The sequence below is a fragment of the Leptidea sinapis genome, chromosome 22, assembly GCF_905404315.1.
Source record: "Leptidea sinapis chromosome 22, ilLepSina1.1, whole genome shotgun sequence".
Lineage (NCBI taxonomy): Eukaryota > Metazoa > Arthropoda > Insecta > Lepidoptera > Pieridae > Leptidea > Leptidea sinapis.
This window is the reverse complement of record NC_066286.1, coordinates 206,981-230,960: the sequence shown is the minus strand read 5'-3', so window position 1 is coordinate 230,960 and position 23,980 is coordinate 206,981. Positions and strand designations below refer to the sequence as shown.

The 23,980-nt window shown below is 34.0% G+C and overlaps 2 protein-coding genes across 10 annotated transcripts in view; both read left to right on the top strand.

Annotated features, from left to right (window-relative positions):
• LOC126970928 (facilitated trehalose transporter Tret1-like) overlaps window positions 1-23,821 on the top strand; it is a 28,014-nt gene extending 4,193 nt beyond the window's left edge. Inside the window, exons 2-12 of one of the 9 annotated variants that reach the window (XR_007730740.1) lie at window positions 3,654-3,886; window positions 5,635-5,788; window positions 8,023-8,192; window positions 9,931-10,051; window positions 13,845-13,925; window positions 15,555-15,613; window positions 15,919-16,077; window positions 17,172-17,354; window positions 18,925-19,176; window positions 19,400-19,482; window positions 23,592-23,719. Coding sequence is in view for 6 of the 9 variants with exons in the window: in XM_050817060.1 (XP_050673017.1) it covers window positions 3,654-3,886; window positions 5,635-5,788; window positions 8,023-8,192; window positions 9,931-10,051; window positions 13,845-13,925; window positions 15,555-15,613; window positions 15,919-16,077; window positions 17,172-17,354; window positions 18,925-19,161 (1,397 nt within the window). In the remaining 3 variants the exon portion in view is untranslated. Of the gene's footprint in view, window positions 1-3,653; window positions 3,887-5,634; window positions 6,229-8,022; window positions 8,193-9,930; window positions 10,052-13,844; window positions 13,926-15,554; window positions 15,614-15,918; window positions 16,078-17,171; window positions 17,355-18,924; window positions 20,178-22,620; window positions 23,086-23,580 lie in introns of those variants that run through there. The other 8 variants (XR_007730737.1, XR_007730738.1, XM_050817060.1 and 5 more) reach the window with 8 other exon arrangements.
• On the top strand, window positions 10,615-13,139 carry LOC126970934 (uncharacterized). Its single transcript, XM_050817072.1, has 2 exons — window positions 10,615-11,065; window positions 12,230-13,139. The coding sequence occupies exons 1-2, from the start codon at window positions 10,933-10,935 to the stop codon at window positions 13,078-13,080; spliced, it is 984 nt and encodes a 327-aa protein (XP_050673029.1). The 5' UTR covers window positions 10,615-10,932; the 3' UTR covers window positions 13,081-13,139.
• Window positions 23,822-23,980: the final 159 nt, after the last annotated feature.

Sequence of the window (23,980 nt, the reverse complement as noted above, 5' to 3'; positions counted from 1 at the left end):
CACTAAAATTATTGCAACTGTCGGAACGTTTTTCCAGACTTACTAATCGTTTTTCTAAATCTTTCTGACGTTCGTCACAAAAATTGATTGATTCCTCCATTTTTGAGAACCGAAGATTTATTTCATCCATAGATATTTTCAGTATATTATTGTCGGCGCGTAACCCTCTAATAGAATCGTTAATGTCAGTTAAAGTCTCGGAAATGTTTTTTAATTCTGATGACAATACCGATCGAACGGTGTTCATGATAGATGAAGTTATTAAGGTGTCAATTTTTTCATTCCAAGATTTAATATTATTTTCAATCTTTTGGTTGATAATTATCTCTATACGTTCCGAGTCAAGGTCACTTGGGCTTACGTATATAAGAATTGGCTTCACTAATTATCGAAGTTGATGGCGTATTGAGGTCCGGATTAGATGCACACTTAATTGCAGTAGGCGGTGTGCGTTGCAATGACATGTTGAATTAGTGCTATAAGGATGGCTTATAAACAAGTAGGTACTTCTCCACTACCGTACGCAACACAGCACAATGCCTAAAACTTAGAAATCACTTACGGCACTTGCACGCAAAACTACACTTTATTTACTTGCAAATAAGAATAAATGTCACACACATAATTTTTTTAATATTACGGAATTAACTTGTACGTGTCCACTCTCAACTGAATATCGGAGCTAACTGCTCACTACATATTATGCTCGGTCCTGCGCCGCGTTTATCTGTAGGCGATAAATTAAAAAAATACTGCTCTGATTTTTATGCTGTTTTCATCATTCGACAGCGTGGTGTTCGAAGAAGGTTTAAGTACATAATTTGTTAAATTTTTTTCTATATTTTTGTATATACGAACGATATTAATTGGAGATGTCGGAAAAAAATAAGCCGTCTGGGAGCTTTCAACGAAAACGCTATCTAAACCCTTTCAGATATAACAATACAATACAAAAAGTTCTTAAATTATTACAAAAAAACTCAAAAAGTAGTTATTATTGGATTTAGGTCTGAAAGTATAGATGTCACTTCTGGCGTACATCAGGGCTCCATACTTGGACCTCTCCTTTTTATCAGTGTTTTGTTAATTGTAAGTTTTTACTTTATGCTCATGATCTTAAATATTCAAGTCAACAAACCTCAATAATTGTGAGTTAATCCAACAGGACCTTAATAGATTATTTGATAATTGCAGAAAAAAATTATTAACATTGAGCCTACATAAATGTTATTCTATCAACTTTTCAAAAAAAAGGTATCGTATTGGCATCCTCTTTAAAAAAAGATACTAAATTACGAAATGATATAAAATGTCCAACGTAAATTTTTAAGATCCTTGATTTACAGATGCTTTGGCAATTACAATATGTCGTACGCAAATTTGATAGATCAGTATAAAATACTATCCCTTCAGTCAAGGCGCAAACTTCTTCAATGTATGTTTCTGCACGGCATTATACATAACAAATTTGATTGTACAGTATTGACCAACAAATTAAATTATGTTATTCCCAGAACACCCCATATCCGAGGACTGTGTAATCGTAAACTTTTTGCAACTGGTAAATTTCATACTAGTGCTGGAATAAGATCACCTCTGCATGAATTAGTTGACAATTACAACAAAGAATTTATTAGTGTTGATATTTTCCATTTATCCACAGCCAGTTCAAGTGCAAAATTAAGAAAATACTGGTTAATTTTTGATTTATATACATACATACTTTTAAATATTGTATATTTTTATGCATTAATTTTTTAATTATTTTTTTACTTCTAAGTCTTTTATAGTTGTAATATTCTGTGTGGTTTGTGTTTTTTTTAGTAAAGTTTTCATTCATTCATTCATAAATACCTCCTAAACATCATAAGTACTTTAGGTTAATATCATTGTAAGTATAGTAATTATTTAGTGTACATTTGTGTAGATAATTATTTCTTTTGTTTTCTTTTTTATGTTTATTAGTTGTTTGATTTTTATAAATTTAATTTACTCCAACTAGCCATAAAATTAAGAACATTGTTCATTTCTCTTTAGTTTCAATTAGTAATACAAATAACTTTTTTTCTATGCATCTAACATTGAATACCTCAAAATTTTACATTGTAAGAAGTGGATAGCGTATCTGACTACAATTCTATTAGACTTATGTGTTATTTCTAATATAATATTTATAATATAAATTTTTAATAAATCTTTATTTGGCAATTTATTAATACCAATACTTCTTAATCATTTTATTATGAAATTGATTAATTTTTTCAGTCTCTATAAACAAAAACTCACTCTTTCACTTACTTCAGTACCTACTCGTATATAGTGTTGTACTGTTGATTCAGGTTGAATGGTTTCATCGGGGTTTTTGGATTTGGCTTAACGTCTTAGCTCATATTTTCGATGTTTTGAATAAATAAGTGATAGTAAACGCCTAATTTAACATATCGTATCCAAGACATAATTTTTAATAAATTTATTCTTTGTTTTGAAAAGTATGATATTGTACCCACTAGACGCGAGGCCTCACTTGAGAGGATCACATCATGTACAAAAATTAAGGTTGTCCAGTTTAACTCCCAGAAAACTTAAGTTTGTGTGTTTATAACTAACAAAAACCATTTGTTGTATCACCGCTTTTCGACAACACTTCCCTCAATACATCACTTAGTATCATAATATTAGGTTTCAAAATCGATTGCCAATTCCGCGGTCATCTGGAGGGCAAAGCCGTATTGGCTTCGAAGAACCTGGGCGTCTTAAATAAATTACGGCAATACTTCATCTTCTTTAATTATGGAGTATTGTTGTCATCTCTGGTCTGGGGCACCCTGGTATCAGCTCAATCATTTGACTACGTGCGACGTAGAGCTGCTTCAACTGACAGGAAACCAGTGCTCTGTAAATGACAAGATCACCTAGCGTTGCGATTAGGCGTCAACAGGTCAAAATCGACCAGTGCCATTTGGCACTAGATCTTTAATCAAGTTTTGTTTATAAAATAGTTTATTTTGCATGGTCTTATAGCTTGTTTCAATAGCTTTCTTAAATGTCTTTTCATTACATTCTAATAATAAACAATCTATTAATGCACGTAAAATAAATGCGCTAAAATATACGCTGCGGCGCGGGGCACTTGCCGATCGTGGATGGTTAATTGTATGTTCCTCTACCGCATTCATCACCGGCAGTGTCCCAAACCTACTGACCTGATTTCTGACGCTAAATTCCACCTTCGCAGAACGCGCTACATATTAGGATATCATTCCTACCTTCTCGCGATCCCCTACAGTGCAGTTTCAAGGAATTTTACTTCCACATACAACTAAGCTATGGAATGAACTTCGTTGTGCAGTGTTTAATGGACGTAACGACATGGGTACCTTCAAAAGAAGCATGTACACCATTCTAAAAGGCCGGTAACGCTCCTATGATTCTTCTAAAGTTAAGTGTTCCAGTTAACATTAGGACCCGTAAGCACTTTTGTATTCCACTTCCTTCAAAAAATAACAAAATAAAATGATTCGAGAATCTTCTCCTGTTTTAAAGTTGGTCATAAATACATTTACATTAAACGGTTACTATAATAACTATAGCAAGGGAATTTGTGTTGTCCACGGCAAAATCATCTTTAATATGAAAATTTTCATTATTTTCAGGCACTCTAGGAAACTTCTTAATTGGTTTACTATTCGTATGGCCGTCATATACCCTTAATTTGTACACGTCAAAGAATACAACACTGCTATCAAAACCCATGACTGAAATTGAAGGTTCATTGTTAGGGTCGCTGCCGTGTTTAGGAGCATTGTTTGGAACTGTGTTAAGCGGGATTATAATCAATGGTTTTGGAAGAAAAATAGGAGGGATAGCAATTGCCATGCCATACATTGTAAGTATTAAAATCAGACATCTATTAATACATAATTATGTACCAAGAATACTGGCAGCAATTTTGCCACGGATCAGTTTATCTATCAAACTCAAAAGTTATTGTAATAAAAAAAACTACGCTTAAAAAACCGACTTCAAAAACTGAAAAGTATCAAATAACTAAAAATTAAATTTAATAGACCTTTACCTTTAATATTAATAAAATGCTATTATTTATATGTGCTACGTATTGATAGTTTGTAAGTCGGTGCCAAGCCCTAAACAAAACAAAATTTAATATTATAAACAGCTTACTTATTGTAATTATTAAGGTTGTCTGGCCAGGCGTGTCTGTCCGCTTGGGTTGTTTTGTTCTAGAATCTAGACGAAGCTATCCCGCTCAAAGTCACGCGTGGCGAGTGTAGGTACTTACTACATTTACATTTGACTTTGCACCGACTTCAAAGCTATCAATATGTAGCACATACAAGTAATAGTATTTTATTAATATTAAAGGTAAAGGTGTATTAAATTAAATGTTTAGTTATTTGATACTTTTTAGTTTTTGAAGTCGGTTTTTTTAAACGTAGTTTTTTTTTTTTTTACTTTTTAGTGTCCAACTGAATGAAATCTCCTTAAAAAAGCCGTACACAAAAAACAATTATATCGTCGAGGTAAACGAAAATTTAAAAAAAAATGTTCACAAAATTAAAATTACTGGGCCAAACTATATAAAAATAAAATTTTTATGGGACCAAATGGTAAAAAATTACATAAATCAGATCATAAATCTCAGAGTAATCGGTGTACATACATAAAAAAATACTAATCTGTTAAAAAATTAAACTTATTAATGTTTGATGACACTTTAAGTAAGTTGAAACCATTTAGTATTTTGTGTTGCATCATTTTGTAAAGATTGGATTATTTATTTGTAAAATAATGACACTGTCAGTTAATTAAGGCTGAGGACCTAGTCAATGTCCTTAAGGTATCGAGCAGAGGCTACCTCTCCTTTGCGATTGGCAATGACTTTATTAAAAAAAAAATATTGAATTAGACGTTACTTTGCGGAAATCCATAATTATACAAATTATTTAAGTTTTCTTTAGTATTTTCTTATGTGTCTCTTCCGGGGGTAATACGTCACAATAGCCGACCAATCACAGCGCGTCATTTCATGGGACGAGGGTATAAGAGAGCGGCTTCCAGCTCATTTGATTCATCCCACAAGCACACAGCCGGTCCGAGGTTCGAGTCTCCTTAGGAGACGCCCCACGACTGTTGTTGCGTAGTCTTTGTGGCCTCCACGGCCCTTGTCCTATGTCGCTGTAAAATCCTGGCTAACAGCATAGAGGAGTTTTTAGCTAGTATGGGGTGTCCGCTTACGCGGACACTCGAGTCCGACATATTACGCCCCGTTACGGGGCGTAAATACGTAACTGTATTTCCTCCTCACAAAAAAAAGATCATTTGATTCAGTCTGGTGCCAGATTTTGGCGAGACAACAAGTCCTGAGGATGCCTTGTGTAGAAGCGAAACACGTGTCGAATTGTTTTTAAAAACAAATTTTGGCGGAATTAACACTAAAGAAAACTTAAATCATTTGTATAATGACTTTATTGCCACTAGTTCTGATTAAGTTTAACTTTGCCGAAGTGCCGCAAAATTATAAAATGTATATTAATATATCCAGAATTGTAGTTTTTAGACTTAAAGGAATTAATGTGTCTAGTAAATAGTAAAAAAATTTTCTTGAAATTTCAGGCATCATGGCTAATGATAGATTTGAGCTCTTCAGCCATAGTCGTGCTGATCGCAAGGTTCCTTGCTGGAATTTCGTGCGGCGCTACTGTTGTTCATGCTCCGATATTCATATCTGAAGTTGCTGATGAATCAGTGCGTGGATTATTAGCGAGTGGTAATATAATAATTTTGGAAAGAATGGCCTTACCGTGGCGTACTGTGAGGATAAACTCATAGAAATAGTCAGAATATTAGAACATTACCTTAATTTATACTTTTATTGGCGTTTTTTCTGATACATTTTTTCATATCTAAATATTCCCTGAAAAATTTAATTTAAGTTTTTAATGTTGTGATAATACTCGTAAATCATTAAAAACCCCGAAATATCTATAGGAATAAAAAGAACAGTCTATATAACACGTGTATACTCCCATGTCTAACATAGTGATGTCAAACTTGGGCTCTAAAATTCAAAAACGCACACAAGCTCTGTCAAAAGCAAAAGTGGAAATGGACTGGACACATTCTGAGGGCAAAGAAAGAGAAATGGACAAAAACCTTTACAGAATGGTATCCAAGAGACGGAAAACGAAGGAAAGGTTAGATTAGAAGGTGGGTGGACGATTTTAAAAGGATTGCAGGACCGGACTGGATGAGAGTAGCCAGATACCGAATAAGGTGGAAGTCTTTAGAGGAGGCCTTTGTCAAGAGACAAATTACTAGTTAAGATAATTTAAGTTTTATTTATAAGAAAAATTAAGTCACTAGTAATAATAAAGGCTATTTTATTTATTTTATTTTATAATACTCGTAGCTGTTAATAAAATAACTTTTCTCTTATTAACTACTAGCAAGTGGGAGGAAATTAAGAAGTCTTTCTTGTAACTGACTTACTGCACTGTTACTATTCTTTTGGTAAATGTCATCCCTATCATATTGTATAGTAGGAGATTCATACAAGTCATTTTAAGAGTTTGATTTATCACATAATTTTTCTCTTACTGAGGGCCTACCATCAACTTTTAATAAGCAATGCAAATCCGATGCAATTTTAGGTACCTAAACTGAATCACTAAAATTCGTACCATGGCGTACCTTTTAACTGAATGGCGTTTGGATCGCTTATGAAGAATGAACGAAATAAAATTGCGTTTCGAAACCTAAAAGATATGATTTTAGCGGTTTTTTTGCGCAGAAAAATACTAAAAATACATTTTAAAATTTCGCAATTGCGTCAAATTATACACTATTAAGCCCTTTTTTATACGTATTAAATAATAGTAATATAAATAAATATAGTTTTTTGAATTACAAATTAAATATTTGCTTATGTGTTTTCGTAAAAATAACGAGTTATGAACGAACCTCCATTAATTTTTGATTTGACAGGACCACAGATTATTTGTTGTAATTCGTTCTTGCAAACAGGCTATAGCCTATACCTCATCTTTAGTATTTTCATTTTTGGTATTTATTTTCAGTATTTTGTTTTACCAAAAAGTCCAATAAAGTATTCTCATCTCATCTATAATCAATAAAAATTTTCTTTTGTATGTTTTCACTATTTTTTAAAAGTTACTAACAACACGATTCACTTTCCTCTAAGGAAGTAGCAACTTTTTTCGAATCGGTCACTTTGACAAATAAGCTATCCAGTTTAGGTTGAAATAACACCTCATGGTACGAATGAATGAACGAACTAAATCAGTTTGTGATTCAGTCGATATCATTTTTGACATTCAATTGACATCATTGCGATTTAATCATTTGATTTGACGTCAACCTAAATTAGATAGCTCTAATCACTTCGTGGTACGAAATAGCAGAGCAGTTCATTTTAGGTTGTCAATTGAATCGCAATAAGAGTTCATGGTAGGCTCGCTGTTCATTCATTCTCATTTACATCTGTCATTTCATTATGTGGACTGTGAAATAATGGTTTTTCTTAATCTATTATGTTTATATCGCTATCATCCTTAATATTCCACTATGATAATATTTCTTGTTTTATTTATACTTTTACCCTTCGAATTGTACGCAACCTTCAATTTTTAGGCTATCCAAATAGTTCGTTCGTAATCGTTCTTTAGCTATGTGATGTATCAGTTATTATATTTGAAAATAACTGATATATCATTTCCGGTCCTATTACAATATGTAAGGGGTGGAAGTATTGGACATCTCTCAAGTTTTGTTGTATTTGCTTTCCATTCTCTTCAATATCTTTCAAAGCAGAAAATAAGATATTATAATATGTTCCTATAGCAGTTCAAATAATAATTTGTTTCTTTAAAACTAATGGCTATCTTTGATTTTATACATGGCGGTGGCATCTAGATTGCAAATTCATGCTTTTCATTTAAGCAGCATTTCTTTAATAAAATTAATTATAGCCTTTTTTTGCAGCCATAGCCTTCTTCTACTGTTTTGGAGTGCTGGTATCATACATTTTCGGATGGGTACTCACATTCAGATATATTGTGTGGATGAACATTCTATTTTGTATTTTATACGTGGCCTTATTACTGTCAATCATGGAGAGTCCTGTGTTCTTGTTGAAGAAACGAGGACCAGAGGTAAAACTTGTTCAGGTCAAACATAATTTGTACAGAAATATGATATTCTCTGAATGGCCGTCTCTAAGACACACGTCCTTACTTACTGGTAAACTTCTTTGTATACCATAGTGAAAAGAGAATTTCCACGAATTCGCGCATGCAATTTTTTTTTGGGTTACTAGCATAGAAAGGAATACGTAAAAAACTAATAATGATCCATAAATTATATTAAATGTAGAAATCGGATTCTATCCTTAAATTGAACCAGACCTATAGTCATTCCAAATTAAAATTTGATTTCACACTTTTTTATACAGTCACGATCTATTAATGCATCTATTAAGTTGCAGATTGAATTTTGCTAATAGACACTTTAAAATGTGCTGTAAGTATTAAAAATTATTATAATTTGTTATGTTTTAAAGTGATAACCCTCACTTCTAGGATTAATACGCAAATAAAATGAGAGTTGAACAAAGCATCTTATGACGATATGTCACTCGAAGGGTTAGCTCAGTTGGTTAGAGCACCGGCTTGGAACGCCGGAGGTCGTTGGTTCGATTCCCGTATCGTTCATAAAATGTTTTTCAAATTTTATTAATATAATTATTCATATCATATAACATTTTTTGTGAGAAGTGAAGCACCGAATTGAAAAAATCTTGTTTTTGACTTGATACAATCCAATATCGATTGGAGATTTGTAACAGGTTTATCATACATGTATTATCTTCAATGGTGGCATGTATTGAAATTTTATTACTTTGTTATTATAATGAGTTCTTAACTATTTTAAATCAGCTTTTATATAGACAGAGTTCAGTCTACATGGGCCTGGGCTCTCAGTGGAACGATAAGAAACTTTTTCGAAAAAGAAAATAATGACAATTAATACATTTTATATGATCTTAAATACTCGTAGTTTAACTATTACTAGGAAATATTTTACAAACAGAGAATTTGCTTTACAGAAAAATATTTAAAAGAAGCTATATATTGAAAATTTACAAGAAAATCTAATATGCCTTATTTTAGGGACCTTTTAAGGGTATCATGTTGATTTTTTTTTCATGCCATAATTGTTTTTAAGAGATAACGCCGCAGAAGATAATATCTTAGTTTGTCTTCATAATTGATGCTTAGCATTTTTTCATGACAATAAGGGACAAGACGAGCAAGACGCTCAACTGATGGTAATTGACACGCCCTGTCCATTACAATGTAGTACCGCTCAGGACTCTTGAATAATCCAAAAATTCTCAGCGGCACTACAACTGTGATCGTCATCTTGAGACATAAGATGTTAAGTTTCATTTGCCCAGTGATTTGAATAAATAAAGAATAAAAATTATATATTTTGAAAACATCAATAGTCGCTCAATATTTTTTTAATTTTAAAATTTTTAATTTAGTTTGGTTAAAGAAAACTGTGGCAAAAAATTTATTGCTCTATAGTAATTTAACTTTTACAATATTCATAATTACTTTGGTTTTTGGTCTTCTTTGCCTGGTCATGCTCCCGTAGTCGACTTGAACCGACATTACCCGAACAAGCATTACATAGCCGTAGATGTTTTCACCATAAAATATTTGCCTTTTTTTTCTCCATCTCTGGATATTCATTAAGTAGTGGTTTTTTTTCATGTCATTTGTTCTCAATGCTGGATTGATACTTTAGATTTACCTAAAATCTGTGTTAGTACAGTTAACAGAACCGACGATAAAAATTACTAATGTTCTATTTGTGTGTCTTTAGGCAGCTCGTGAATCAATCGCCTATTACAAAGGCTTGTCTTCCAACTCAAAGGAAGTCACAGATGCACTGGCAAGGCTTAAACAAGAAATAATGCCTGCTGTGGAACTTATTGCAATATGTGGTAAGACTGTAACATTAGGGAATTCATTTTACACAGTATATGTTAAACTTAAGGAACAGAAAAAGATGAAGAGAGATGAACGTCGCTTAGAGAGGTTAGACGTTTTTTGAAATACCGAAGGCAACACGTGGCCAATCCAATAGACAGAGTGGCCATCCTAAATGCAAGGAACCTTCTGAAAACATTTATGATAGTGATAGATAAGAATAGATGGCAGCCGTGCATTAGGGCTGAGTTTACTATCACCAACCATGACCATAACTAATGATGGATACGACCAAGAAGACGGTGAAAGAAAATGCAGTTTTCGTGTATGCCCTGAGACTTCTTAGCAGTTTATAACTGTTGTTAGAAGTACTTTATCAACTCAACCATAGTCTACTAAATATCTTGTTTTTTCTTTTCACGATTGACATCCTAGAGCTAATAGAAAAACAAAAAATTTGCCGGCCTGTTGATGGTTTATAACTCTGACTTGAACGATATGAAAATTTCTATGATAGTCCATCTTATGGAGTATATTTTAGAATTAAATTCTCTGTTGTCTAAATTACATTGTGAGTTTAGTTTAAGGCTGCCAGTCCACCAGAGCGGAGCGAGGCAGCGGAGCCGAGAAACGGAGAAATATTAACCAATAGGATTGCACAAAATCTCCGCTCCTCTTAAGTGGACAGGGACTTGCGAGCTAGTTTAAAATTTCATATAAAACCGGTATGCGGAGCGGGGAAACGGAGCGGGGAAACGTGCGGGGATGCGGAGCGGGGAAACGGAGCGGGGAAACGTGCGGGGATGCGGAGCGGGGAAGCGAGTGCGGGCGCGGGCGCACTTTGCGCCGGCAGTGTGCCGCCGTATTCCGACCAGTGCGTATGTGACCGAAGATAATGGATGAAAAACTTATTGAAAGTGTGAAAAAGTTTCCGTGCATTTGGAACACATCTTCAGAATTTTACAAATGCAACGAAACAAAAGATGCTGCGTGGGACCAAATTATCATTGAAACAAACATATCGGATGGTAAATAATATGTATCTTTATTCTATAATACCTTCTAGTAGGTACATATTGATATCTTTTTTTTTATTTAACAAAATAGCCTATATAATGTAATAGCCTAAATAGTTAAATAATGTCCGCAGCTGGCCAAATTATCTATATCTGTCTCACATCACTGACTATTATAGATTCTTTTCAAAATTCGAGTATCTTGCCATGGTACCTTCCCCTGATTATTAAAGTATGAACAATACATTTCACGAACTTGATAACCATCGTTACTAGAATGTTGTGTTTCTATAATATCACCAACTGATAATAATGATTGCTCCATGTTATTTTCAATATTGTTTATATAATTAGGTTGTCTTTGAATTAAATAATTGTGCAAAACACATGTTGCTTTTATTACCTTGTCAACTGTTTCTATTTTGCATTCAAAATCTTTATGATACACGTACCACTTTCTCGTCAATACACCGAAAGTTGCCTCAACAATACGACGTGCTCTTGATAATCGGTAATTAAAAATTTTTTTTTCTGCGTTAAGTCCATCACGTGGGTAAGGCCTCATAAAATTTTCCATTAATGGAAAAGCTTCGTCTCCTATAAATACGAACGGCATTTTTGCTCCACCTTGATAAAATGGTACCGGCTGAGGTAAATTCAATCTCTTTTCTTTTAGACTCTTTCCGAAAATGCTGTTATCAAAAATTCCTGCATCAGAAAATCTTCCCATAGATCCCACATCAGCCATTATGATTTTCCTTTTGGCATCAGCTAAACACATCAATACTACAGAAAATCTCTTTTTGTAGTTGAAAATCGAGGACCCGGTTTTCGAGGGAGCCTTGATATATACGTGCTTGCCATCAAGAGCACCTATACAATTTTTAAATTGCCATAGTTCATCAAAATCTTTTGCGATTTCTTTCCAGTCGTTTTCTGTTGGTTGTGACATGACAAGAGGTTGCAATATATTCCATAAAGCATCACAAACCTCCTCAACAATTCTTGATACACTTTTCAATCCAATTCTAAAATTCTCTCCCATCGTTGTAAATGACTGGCCGGTTGCTAAATACCTAAAAAAAAACGTATTTAATTGTACTTCGCGTAAGTGATGTAATATTTTTGTCATAAATAGACCATGTAATACATTTTTGTGTTTGTTGATTGTTTCAGTTACAACTGCCAAGTCGCGATGGAAACAACTGAGAGATAACCATCGGGATGCCTTAAAAAGACAAAATGCAACAAGGAGTGGACAGGCTAGAAAACAACGAAAAGAATGGAAATATCAAAAAGCCATGTCATTTTTATTGCCTTACATGAGTAACAGAGACCGGTCAACAAATTTTACGCACCTGGACCACTCAGTAAGCGAAACTTCAAATCCGCCAAATACCATTGAAGAGAGTTCACGGGAATCATGCAATTTTTTGCCATCAAATTCAAATAATCTTCCTTCTGCCGATGATCCTAAGAATCCAACAGCTTCGGAATCTCTTCCATCAACATCCAAAAAAAGAAAGAACGATGAAATTCTAGATTATTTAAAAAAAAATCAAGAACGCCGCGAAGTGTTGGAACGAGAACGGATAGAACTTAAAAACATGATGTCAGCCAGTGATAAATACGATGAAATAGACTTATTTTTTTTAAATTTGGCTGCATCGACAAAAAAGCTGCCGTATTATTTTCAACTTCAAATTAAAAAAACCTGCTTTAATGCGGTAATGTCAGCTGAAGAAAGTAATCTTCAACATAGTTGGTATTCTCCGAATAATTATGGTTATTCTACAGGCTCAACACCTACATCAGATAACATCAACACTAGTATCGATACTCCTAGTGCTTCAGATAATACCAACACTAGTGTCAATATTCCTAGTGCTTCAGATAATATTAACACTAGTATCATTAATCCTAGCGCTTTACAAATTCCAACAACCCAGGATATTGAAACATCTGCAGCAGAGCCAACAGAACCCAATGAAAATGCGGTCAATTTTGAGACAGATTACGATTTTTAAATTAATATAACATGGCTTCTATAACTGTATGCAAAAATAAAAGTTACTTTGATTTAAAATGTGTACTTACTTTAAACACACCGCTAATCTTTCACGGCTACTAATTGAATTTCTGTAATTTGTGTCTTGTTTCCGAATATATGGTTCAATCAGGGAGTGAAGTTCATAAAAAGTACATCTTGAAACTCTATAAGAATTTTCGAAAGTTTCTTCATCAGCTGTTTGGAAAAAAGTAAAATATTCACTGTGTTCTGAACGATGTTTGATATGATTTCTTAACCAAAATCTATGTTTCCTCATAGAATTGTTCAAATGGTATATGGTAAGTATTTCGGCTTCTTCTGACTCCAACTCTTCTTCCTCAAGCAATGTAAGGTAATAATGTTTAACTTTTTCGATGGCATGTCTGCTATCACTGACATTTCGCGTAGAATTAAACCAATCGCCCCACGCCGGGAGCTCGAAATCACTCGTCGCGTACTTGCTGCCTAGCTCCGCATATTGAAAAACACAGCAACTCCGCTCCGCATTACTTCCTCACTCCGCTCCGCAGCCTCGCTCCGCTCCGGTGGACAGTCACAGTACGCAACTCCACTCCGCATTAGTCCGTTTCTCGGCTCCGCTGCCTCGCTCCGCTCTGGTGGACTGGCAGCCTAAGTGTTACTATTGACAGGCGTATATATGTCACAAACAACTGGCATCAAAGTTTCTAAGGAATGAAAGTAAACATATAGATTACTAATTATAAAACAATAAAATTTCAGATACTGATGAACTGGAAAAGGAAAAACTCAATGACGACAATGGAGTAGAGCAGGAGAAAATGCCGCCATACAAAATACTTTGTAAGTAGCACACTTCGCATAAAGAATAACTCTATGAACTCAAATCAACTGATTCTATATTATGAACTCATTTATTTCGGAAGTAACATATACAAAATTACATTTTATACTCACCCCTCCGAAAGGAACCGTTGCTGGTTTTGTTAGAGATATAGTAAAATAGTTAATATACAAACAGCAAGTGACAGCCGATAAATAAAACAAATAATTAACTAACTACACACAGTAACTGAGCAAATCTTCATCGTGTGTGTGCGTGTTTGTTTGCGTGTTTTATATTTATGGACTTTTGTCAAGATAGTGCCTTAAAAATAATTGTTGTTTCCGTATAGGAAGGAAGATGGAAGTCTTCTTTAAATTTATAGTCTTTTCCTGGAGCTGGTACTAGCTCTGTTCTTATAATACGCATCACGGGTTTGATGGTTCATTTATAAGACCTATGCAATTATAATATTGCGAAAATGCCAACATGCATCTAAAAATAACCGCATTTACTTCGAAATTTATTCATATTCTTGAACTCAAAATTTTGCGTGGTGGTCACTTTAAATTTCACTAATGATATCAAATTCGTTTTCTGAAATTAAGAGTAGGTTGGAAATTTAATCCATATGATTGACGTCGTATTAAGATTGCATGGTGGCCATCTTGGAAGTTAAACCTCTCCTATCGTGACATATATATATATCATCCTATATAGAGTGAATGAGGCAATTGCTAGGGTTGTCAATCGATTGGCAATAATAATAGTTGTTTTAATATTATCTCGCAGCGCAAATACAATTTCGATCCCAATACAGTCGAAATCAACTAATATTTTTTTAATTTTAGGATTCACGAAAATTAGGTGTAATCAACTAATATATTCTGGTTTTATGATTTACGAAAATTATATATTATATTTCAACAAATTTTACATAAAATTTGAAGTTTTCTTTTGGATGTAAAGTAAAGTTAGTATTTATTCATGATAAGTAACATAATGTCGCGTAGCCACGCTTCGGCGTACATGACGAGAGTTGTCAAACTTCATGTCATGCAGCGACGCACATGACGAGAGTCATCAAACTTCAAGACTGTGATAATTACAACAGCTCCGTCAGCAATACTCATAGCTCAGTGGAAAAGTGTTTACTATGCTGAAGACTCCGGTTCGATACACCTACCAGTGTATGAAATTTTTTGGGTTTCGTAAAGTTAATGGAAATTTCTACTCGAAAGTGTTTATAGAAAAGAAGGAAGAAACGAAGAAGTGGTGAAAAGTGGAAAGTGACCCAGGAGAAGAAGAAGATAGAAGACAACTAGTGTTCAGTGAAGTGGAAGGTCTCACAAGGCCGACAAGACGAACAGCGTCAGACTGGCGAAGTGCAAGTTCAGAAAGAGTGAACGCAAATGAAGACTCGGAAGATAAGCGGAGTATTATTTCCAATCCCTGACCCACTCTCGCGTCAATAATATATACGCATAATAAATTTAACAAGATAAAAATATGATGTCAGGAAAAGGACACCCACTCAGCATTATTGTCGTTGAGACTAGGATTTTTGATAGGACCCATAGACAACACGGTTCCTTTCGTAATAAAGTCTTAATGTATGATATTTTTAATACAGATTTTATTGATTTCAGTTTTGTCGCCAGCGCCGAGACGAGGTTTTATAATTGTTGCGTTGACAGTCTCAGTGCAGGTAAACGGAAGCTCTTTGATATCAGCTTAGCGATGATATTATTGAATCCATCGAGATATAATAATCCTAGATGCACAATTCCATACTAAAGTTTCTCTTCAAGCTTTCTTTTTTATTAATATTTACGATATAAACACTTACCCCCTTAACGTCAATGGACAAAGCTATTTAGAAGAGCAATAAGGAAAATTTATATTCGCGCTCTTCTTTACGAATCAATAAATATTAGACGAAACAATTTTGACTGAATTTACACTTACAAATAATGTGATGGTAAAAATAATTATGTTTCCTTTTATTTACAGATCTTGATGGGAATGGTAGCAGTGCAAGTTTACGCCAAAACCATATTCGCTCAAGCAGCACCAAACTTGTCGCCACATCTTTGTTCGGTTCTGTTCGCTCTTGTCTTATTCAGTGGGTCCCTGTTTTGTGGGTTCCTCTCCGATAGATTCGGTCGTAAAGTGAGTTTTGAGTTTTTTTTATTAATTTTTATATAATAATTTTATATAATAATAATAATAATAATAATAATAATAATAATAATAATAATAATAATAATAATAATAATAATAATAATAATAATAATAATAATAATAATAATAATAATAATAATAATAATAATAATAATAATAATAATAATAATAATAATAATAATAATAATAATAATAATAATAATAATAATAATAATAATAATAATAATAATAATAATAATAATAATAATAATAATAATAATAATAATAATAATAATAATAATAATAATAATAATAATAATAATAATAATAATAATAATAATAATAATAATAATAATAATAATAATAATAATAATAATAATAATAATAATAATAATAATAATAATAATAATAATAATAATAATAATAATAATAATAATAATAATAATAATAATAATAATAATAATAATAATAATAATAATAATAATAATAATAATAATAATAATAATAATAATAATAATAATAATAATAATAATAATAATAATAATAATAATAATAATAATAATAATAATAATAATAATAATAATAATAATAATAATAATAATAATAATAATAATAATAATAATAATAATAATAATAATAATAATAGTAATAATTATTATTATTTGCGAAAAACTGCTTCCAAATTTTTTACAATTACGTACGCCGCTCCTGTTGCATTTCATCGCAATTAAAAGCAAAATTTCACATTTCTGGGTCACAGGTCTGCTACATAGTAATCATTCTTTTTCAAGATAATCCAATAATATTTCTGAACAACACCAAAATAACGTTTACACGTTTGTCTGACGTGAGGTCCTACTACTGTGAATCGTTAAGGAGTTCAACAGTTCAATATTCGACTTCCATAATTACTTTACAGAACGACGTGATGGTAGGTGACTCAAATATCCGGATAGCATAAAAAAGATTCGACCGACTATCTTTAATTTACTCCCATGAATTGAAGAGTTCCGTTATTTTGTCAAAGATCAATATTATATTATTATCTGTTGTTTTTGAATAGTGTTTTTGAAGTCTGTTGTTTTTTTTTTTTTTATCTTCAGCCACTTCTCATCACATCTTCAGCCATTGTAGGCGTGTGTTTATTTGGTATGGGCGTTATAACTCACACAAATCTGGTCCCAGCCATACTCACAGCCGTTCTGATGCTGATATTCTGTTTCGCATTCATGATGGGAGCAGGAAGTGTGCCATATGTTCTGTTGGCTGAACTCTTCATGTCTGACGTAAGTTAATGTTATTTTAATGTTTTATATAGTACTTAAATCTGTAGGAATATTGTGGACCTTATACAAACTTACTATTATTGCTTTTAAGATGAGTGTGTATGGTATCCTATTCTCCAGCTTGCAATGGCTTAATACTCTAGTTAAATATGTTTAGATTATTTGGTGACGTCATAGTAAAACTTGCACATGCTTTGAGACTTTGATATCATTTCCGACCCTAGTCGAATAGGTCGCCGTTTCGATTTGCCAGAAAGTAAACCTGTTCAAATTCGTAGTTGTCTCCAGGCCATATTTATATGTTTAGCTTAATTATTTCGCTATCATCCTCAAGATCTACTTGAATGCTACGATGAAATTCCTTATATTCTCCCCTTGTTGTCTATTTTCTTCGTAGCACACATTCATGTCAATCCTGTAGGTACCAATATAGATCACCATCTCTTTCCACCGGGTAACTAAGACAAATTTTAATTGAGCTTCCGATCATGCCATCTACTCAATCTACGATCATAGCACTATAGCATTATATTAGCAAAATATTGGAAGTAAATGCAAAGCCATCGATCTTATAAACAAAAGACGCCCAATTAAGGCTAACAGCTGTTAGATACTACATAAGAATTTAGATCATATAAAAGATCCACAGTACCCATTCGGCCTTACAAATAAAATTTGGCAAAAAGTTATACCTATGAATAAACAAAGAATATGCAAAATGTATTCTCAGAGGGCAATGGAGAGGGCTATGCTCGGAGATATATTCCCTGCGAGATCGAATAAGAAATGAGGAGATCCGTAGGAGAACCAAAGTTAGCGACATAGTCCTAATGATTGTGAAACTGAAGTGGCAGTGGGCAGGGCACATAGTTCAACGGACAGATGGCCGTTGGGGCAGTTAAGTCCTCGAATGGCGACTACGTACCGGTAGACGCAATATTGGTAGGCATTCCACAAGATGGACCGACAATCTAGTCAAGATCGCCGAAATACGTTGGATGAGGGCAGCGCAGGACCGATCGCCGTAAATCTTTGGGGGAGGCCTTTGTCCAGCAGTGAACGTCTTCCGTCTGATAATGATGATGATGCAAAATATTGACTACATCGCTGACAACACTGTGAATGTCAAGCAGCCTTGCAAATAAAAGCACGAAACGTTATACGTCCGACTAAACCAATCCTAAACAAAATAACTTTTTGTAAGCTGTTAACATATTCAAGATTTAGTCTCAGGTATAATTTTATACCAAGTTTATTTATAAGGCCGATTAGGTACTAATTTGTTATGATTGTTACTAGACCAATTATGATATATTATTGTAATTAGAAGCTGTCTAAATAATATAAACCTGTGCCCACTTTTACCTCCCTTATTTGCATTGCATAAGTATTAGGTAATTTCGAATCCGTATTTCAAGGCGCGTGGACGCATAATCAATGATTAAGTTTATTTATTATTGTCACGTCCATCGACAATCATATGAATACTGTTAAAAAATATCCCCATACGGATTTAAGTGTAATGTATAATTTTATTGTATAATGCATGAGTTTAAAATTGTTTTTCCAGGTTCAAAGCTTAGCGTCTATGATACTCATGAATCTGATGTGGATTGTCAACTTTTTCACAGTTGGAATATTTCCCTTTATGATCAAAATCTTCGGCATGCATGGATCCTTTTATATATTCGCTTTGTTTGGGATAATCAATGTACTGGTTGGAATATTCCTAGTGCCAGAAACTAAAGGACTCACGAAGGGAGAAATACAAGAACTACTATTAGGAAGGCGGAAGACGATGCGATAACTTACTAACCCAATCGTAAGAGTTAAGAATTTTGTTTAATTAGCTTCGCTTGAGATTTTTGAGGGCCACTGGAAGCTAAGAATATTCGTGTTACTATTTCATGATAGTTTCAAGAAAAGGCCAATGAAGACAAGCTTTTAATTTGCGTTCAGCTATGTTGTGTTCAGATAAGAATATTAAACTGCCTGAATTCAATACAATTAATTAATAATAAGGTAATAATAATAGCCTCAATCAGGCTACTGGAAACCCAACGCTGGTAGCTCTTTTGGTCAACGGATCACTCAGCTATCGTACGCAAAAATGCTGCTAGTATTATTGGTACGTTTCACCGTAGTAATAGTTTTAATTTTATGTAATGATAGTATTGTAAATATAGTTATAAGATTTGTTCTGTTTGAATAAATGATATTTTAGAGTCTTAGCAACTTAATTAATCGTCTTTATAGCAACATATAGTCATTAGATACATAATAGCTTTAAGGATAAATGTATACACTTCTATAATAAAGTCCCAGCCACTGTTTAGGCATTATCTATAAATAAATTTAAATGTTTTATAAAAAATGGCTCTGTCGTAAATCCTATTACTCCACTGCTAAATATCTAAATGATCGGACAGCCTGGGACTAGATTGTGATTATTTTATAGCTATAGAAATGACTGTACAATATTGTATATTTTTATTGAAAAGAGCGCAAAAAAAGAATGATGGGAGAGTTTCTTGCGCCGCTTCTACTCTTTCAGAGCGCCATTTCTTTCCGAAGCGGTAGTAGTATCTAGATACTACTACTAGTAGTAGAATAGTAGAAATGACATGAAAAAAAAATCTAAAGGAATCCATTTTGAGAAAATAAATGCCTTTTATACCTTTAATGCCTTTTTTAACAACCTATGCGAAAGCTATTTCTGTTAATCTTGAAAAATTTGCTCTGAAATAAATTACTCCATTTAAATGAAATACTATTTAAAGTATATAAGTACACGTGTTTTGTCGCAATATAAAAGTCATATTTTTCCATTGTTATTTATTTAATCCGACCTTCCGTGATCATTGCTGGATTATGATTTTAGGGGGAAGTATGAAATGCTTTTAAAACATGATCCCCGAAAATGATCAAAAACAAATATATTACGAAGTGCAAAAGAATTGTTAAAAGATGTTTACGTGGTAAAGGTTACTACTATAAAAATGACATCCTCAATGATACGACAGATTGTTTTCCACTCTAGCGACTTAATAACAATAGTAAAAACGATGATGGTTGCAAAAGCTGCAGCGCAGCAACAAAATACACCCGCTGAGTTTCTTGCGCCCATTCTTGTCAGATCTGTGGCATAAATTTTCAAATGTTTTGAAGTTTTTGCCTTTAAATAAGTGATTTAATATCCTATTATGAATAATAAAAATATTTGAATTTGATTTTACTTTTTGAAGTAAAACTCCTTTAGGCGCAACGCCTTTTGAGTAACTTAGAGTTTTTCCTGACGGAAGTAACGCTCAGTAAAAAAAGTCAATTGAAACAATTTTTTAAGCCGTTATAATTTTATGGTTTTAAAAAAAATATTTCAACATGCTCAGTTATATTTTTTGAAAATCTCCAAGTGTATGATTTGCTTATTTATTACTACTTATGTGATAAATAATATATATGTTATCAGAAATATATAAGTTTTTCTGACATTTGCGAGATTCGTCAATTTGTTTTTGGTTTCTTTATCCATTATTAGGATAGGCAAAGGGTTCGAGCCCGACAGCCATATTCGTCAATATTCAACAACAACGTCATATTAATATGTAAAACCTTTAATTGCTTATTATATTTTTTTTAACGAGTGAATATTTTAAAATGTGCGAATAGTATTAATAAATTATAAGTATAATATAAAATGAAAATAATAATCAGTCAAATAAAATGGCAGAATCCCAGGAACATTTTACTCTTTTATCAATAAATAAACATGAAAGAGAAAATCCAGTACCTGATAATGAAATCACCTGTAAAAAGTTTAAATGTTTATTTTCTAATGAATAATAATACCAAAATATAACATTATATCATTCTTTGTAAAATATATTATACAATCTTAATATTTGATTAAATTATATTAATTATTATAAAGGCATTCTTATAGGTAGAGAAAATGCCAACTTTACTCAAAAGATGAAGTTATATCGTTAGCGTTTCCGAGAAAAAATACGTGAGTACTTATTTGGTAGGAAGGCTTTATTTTAATGTAATATATTAATGTATCTGTTAATTATTCCTAAAGTTAATTATTATTAAGTTTTGCTTCAATAGGTAGATAGATAGTAGGTAGGAACAAAACGATTCTTCGAAGATTTTTAAAAAAATTATTTATACATCTAATAACTGTAGGGTAAATACGCAAATTTACTTTAATACTGGAGGTCAAAGCCAAATTGGCTTCGAAGAAGCTGGGCGTCATCAATAAAGCACGGCAATACTTCAAGCCGGCCCACATTCTAGCGCTCTACAAAGCGCAGGTCCGGCCACACATGGAGTATTGCTGTCATCTCTGGTCTGGTGCACCCCAGTATCTGCTCGATCCATTTGACCGCGTGAAACGTAGAGCAGCTCGAATTGTCGGGGACTCAGTGATCTGTGAACGGCTGGATCACTTGGCGTTGCGTAGAGACGTCGCTTTATTGTGTGTCTTCTACCGCATTTATCACGGGGAGTGTTCCGAAGAGCTGTTTAACCTGATTCCTGCCGCCGAATTTCACCTTCGCACGACACGTCACAAGTTAGGATACCATCCCCACCATCTGGATGTGTGGCGGTCCTCCACAGTGCGGTTTTCAAGAAGCTTTCTCCCTCGTACTACAAAGCTGTGGAATGAGCTTCCTTGTGCGGTGTTTCCGGGACGATACGACATGTGTACCTTCAAAAAAAGTGCGAACACCTTCCTTAAAGGCCGGCAACGCTCTTGTGATTCCTCTGGTGTTGAGAGAGAATGTTGGCGGCGGTGATCACTTAACACCAGGTGACCCGTACGCTCGTTTGTTTTCCTATTCCATAAAAAAAAATTGATGATTTTGCTTATGAAAGAGGAAGACAAACGAGCGTCTGGGTCACTTGATGTTAAGTGATCACCTCCGCTACCATACTTATGCACCACCAGAGGAGTCACACGTTGCTAGCCTTTGAGAAAAGTGTACGCACTTTTTTTTTGAAGGTACGAATTTCGTATCATCATTAAAACACTGCACATGGAAGCTCATTCCAAAGCAAGAGGATGACCAGATTCAGATGGTGGGGAGGATATTCTTATTTGTGATGTGGTGTATCGTGAGAAGGTGGAATTCGGTGCCAGGAATCAAGTTAGACACTTCTTTAGAACCTTCCCCGTTATAAATGCAGTATCATACAATGAAGTGACGTCTCTACGCACCGCCAAGTGAAATAGCCTCTCTAACATTTCGAACATTTCCAGATTTATATGTATTCAAAGAAAAAAAGGCCAACAGTGCTCCAGTAATTAATCTGATATATCAAGGAAGCAAGGAATTTACTGGTAGTGGACTATCTAGAGAATCTTTTCAAACAATATTGAACGAAAATTTATTGAAGTAGGGGCTTACTTTGCGGAAATCCGGAAATTTGTTACGGTGGTAATACGTCATAACAGCCGACCAATCACAGCGCGTCATTTCATGAGGCGGGCGTATAAAATAGCAGTTTCTGGCTCATTTGTTTCCCGCTCCAGTTTTCGCTCATGCGAAACCCAATATTATAGACAAATTACAAACAGTTCAATCCATTTTCTGCCGTAAGGCTGTCAATGCCCACTGGTGTGTTCGAAACGCAGACCTTCACCGGGACTTAGAGCTCCCCACCATCCAACAACACCTTAAGTGCTTGTCTGAAACTTTCTTTAAGTCCTCAGACAATCACCCAAATCCCCTGATTAATGAGGCAGCGGATTATACCGCCTCCCCTCCTTCACGTCATCAAGTCAGGAGGCCCAGACACGCCCTCTCCGATCCCCCTAACAAACTCTCGTCTGACCTGGAACGCCTCTTGGCATCCGGGGACAATCAGACGCATTCACCTCTATTTTGTGATCATCCTTCTGATGTGACTAGTCCCAATTAGATAGCACCCTCTGTGCAATATCCCAGCGGAAACTCCATAGGGAGTGCCGCTTGCGCCTCTCTCTCCCCATGAGAAGGTCGCCTTCGATGTAGGCTTAGAGGGCACCTGCCCAAAGCCAACTGCAGGTGGTGTTTAGTGGGTAGGCACCTAGGTTTTCACGTGAGTCCCACATAACCAACGCAGACTTAGGCTGCGTTGGTATGCATGAGCATTCACCACCTCCCTCCCGTCGTTATCCCGGAGGGTAGCCCATTCCCTTGCTTGGGCGCAAAAAAAAAAAAAAACTCATTTGTTTCAGTCTCGTTCCAGATTTTGGCGACTCAACATGTCCTGAGGATGTCTCGTTTAGAGGCGAAACACGTGTCGAATTGTTTAAAGACAAATATTGGCGGAATTAACACTAAAGAAAACTCAAATCATTTGAATAATATGGAACGAGTCGAGGAAGATGAAAGCTGATGGTATATACACACTAGTATATAATATAAAATAACATATTAATTAGATAAGCTATACAATAAACTCATTTGCGAAAAATACGGGAGATTTAATTTTTTTCCGTTCCTTTAGAAAATATAATATCGAAAGAGGTTTTAATCATTTGAGAATATTATCTGAAGTTAATGTGTAGGTAGGTGCATTAGAGTAAGATTTCACGAGCTCTGTCTTCAACAAATCAATTCCAACCAAATTGTGAG

What these genes read in the sequence shown, in the direction of transcription:
- LOC126970934 (XM_050817072.1), top strand. Translation starts at nt 10,933, where the DNA reads ATGGATGAAAAACTTATTGAAAGTGTGAAAAAGTTTCCGTGCATTTGG. An exon ending in TGAAACAAACATATCGGATG is followed by an intron (nt 11,066 to 12,229) that starts GTAAATAATATG and finishes TGATTGTTTCAG; the next exon opens with TTACAACTGCCAAGTCGCGA.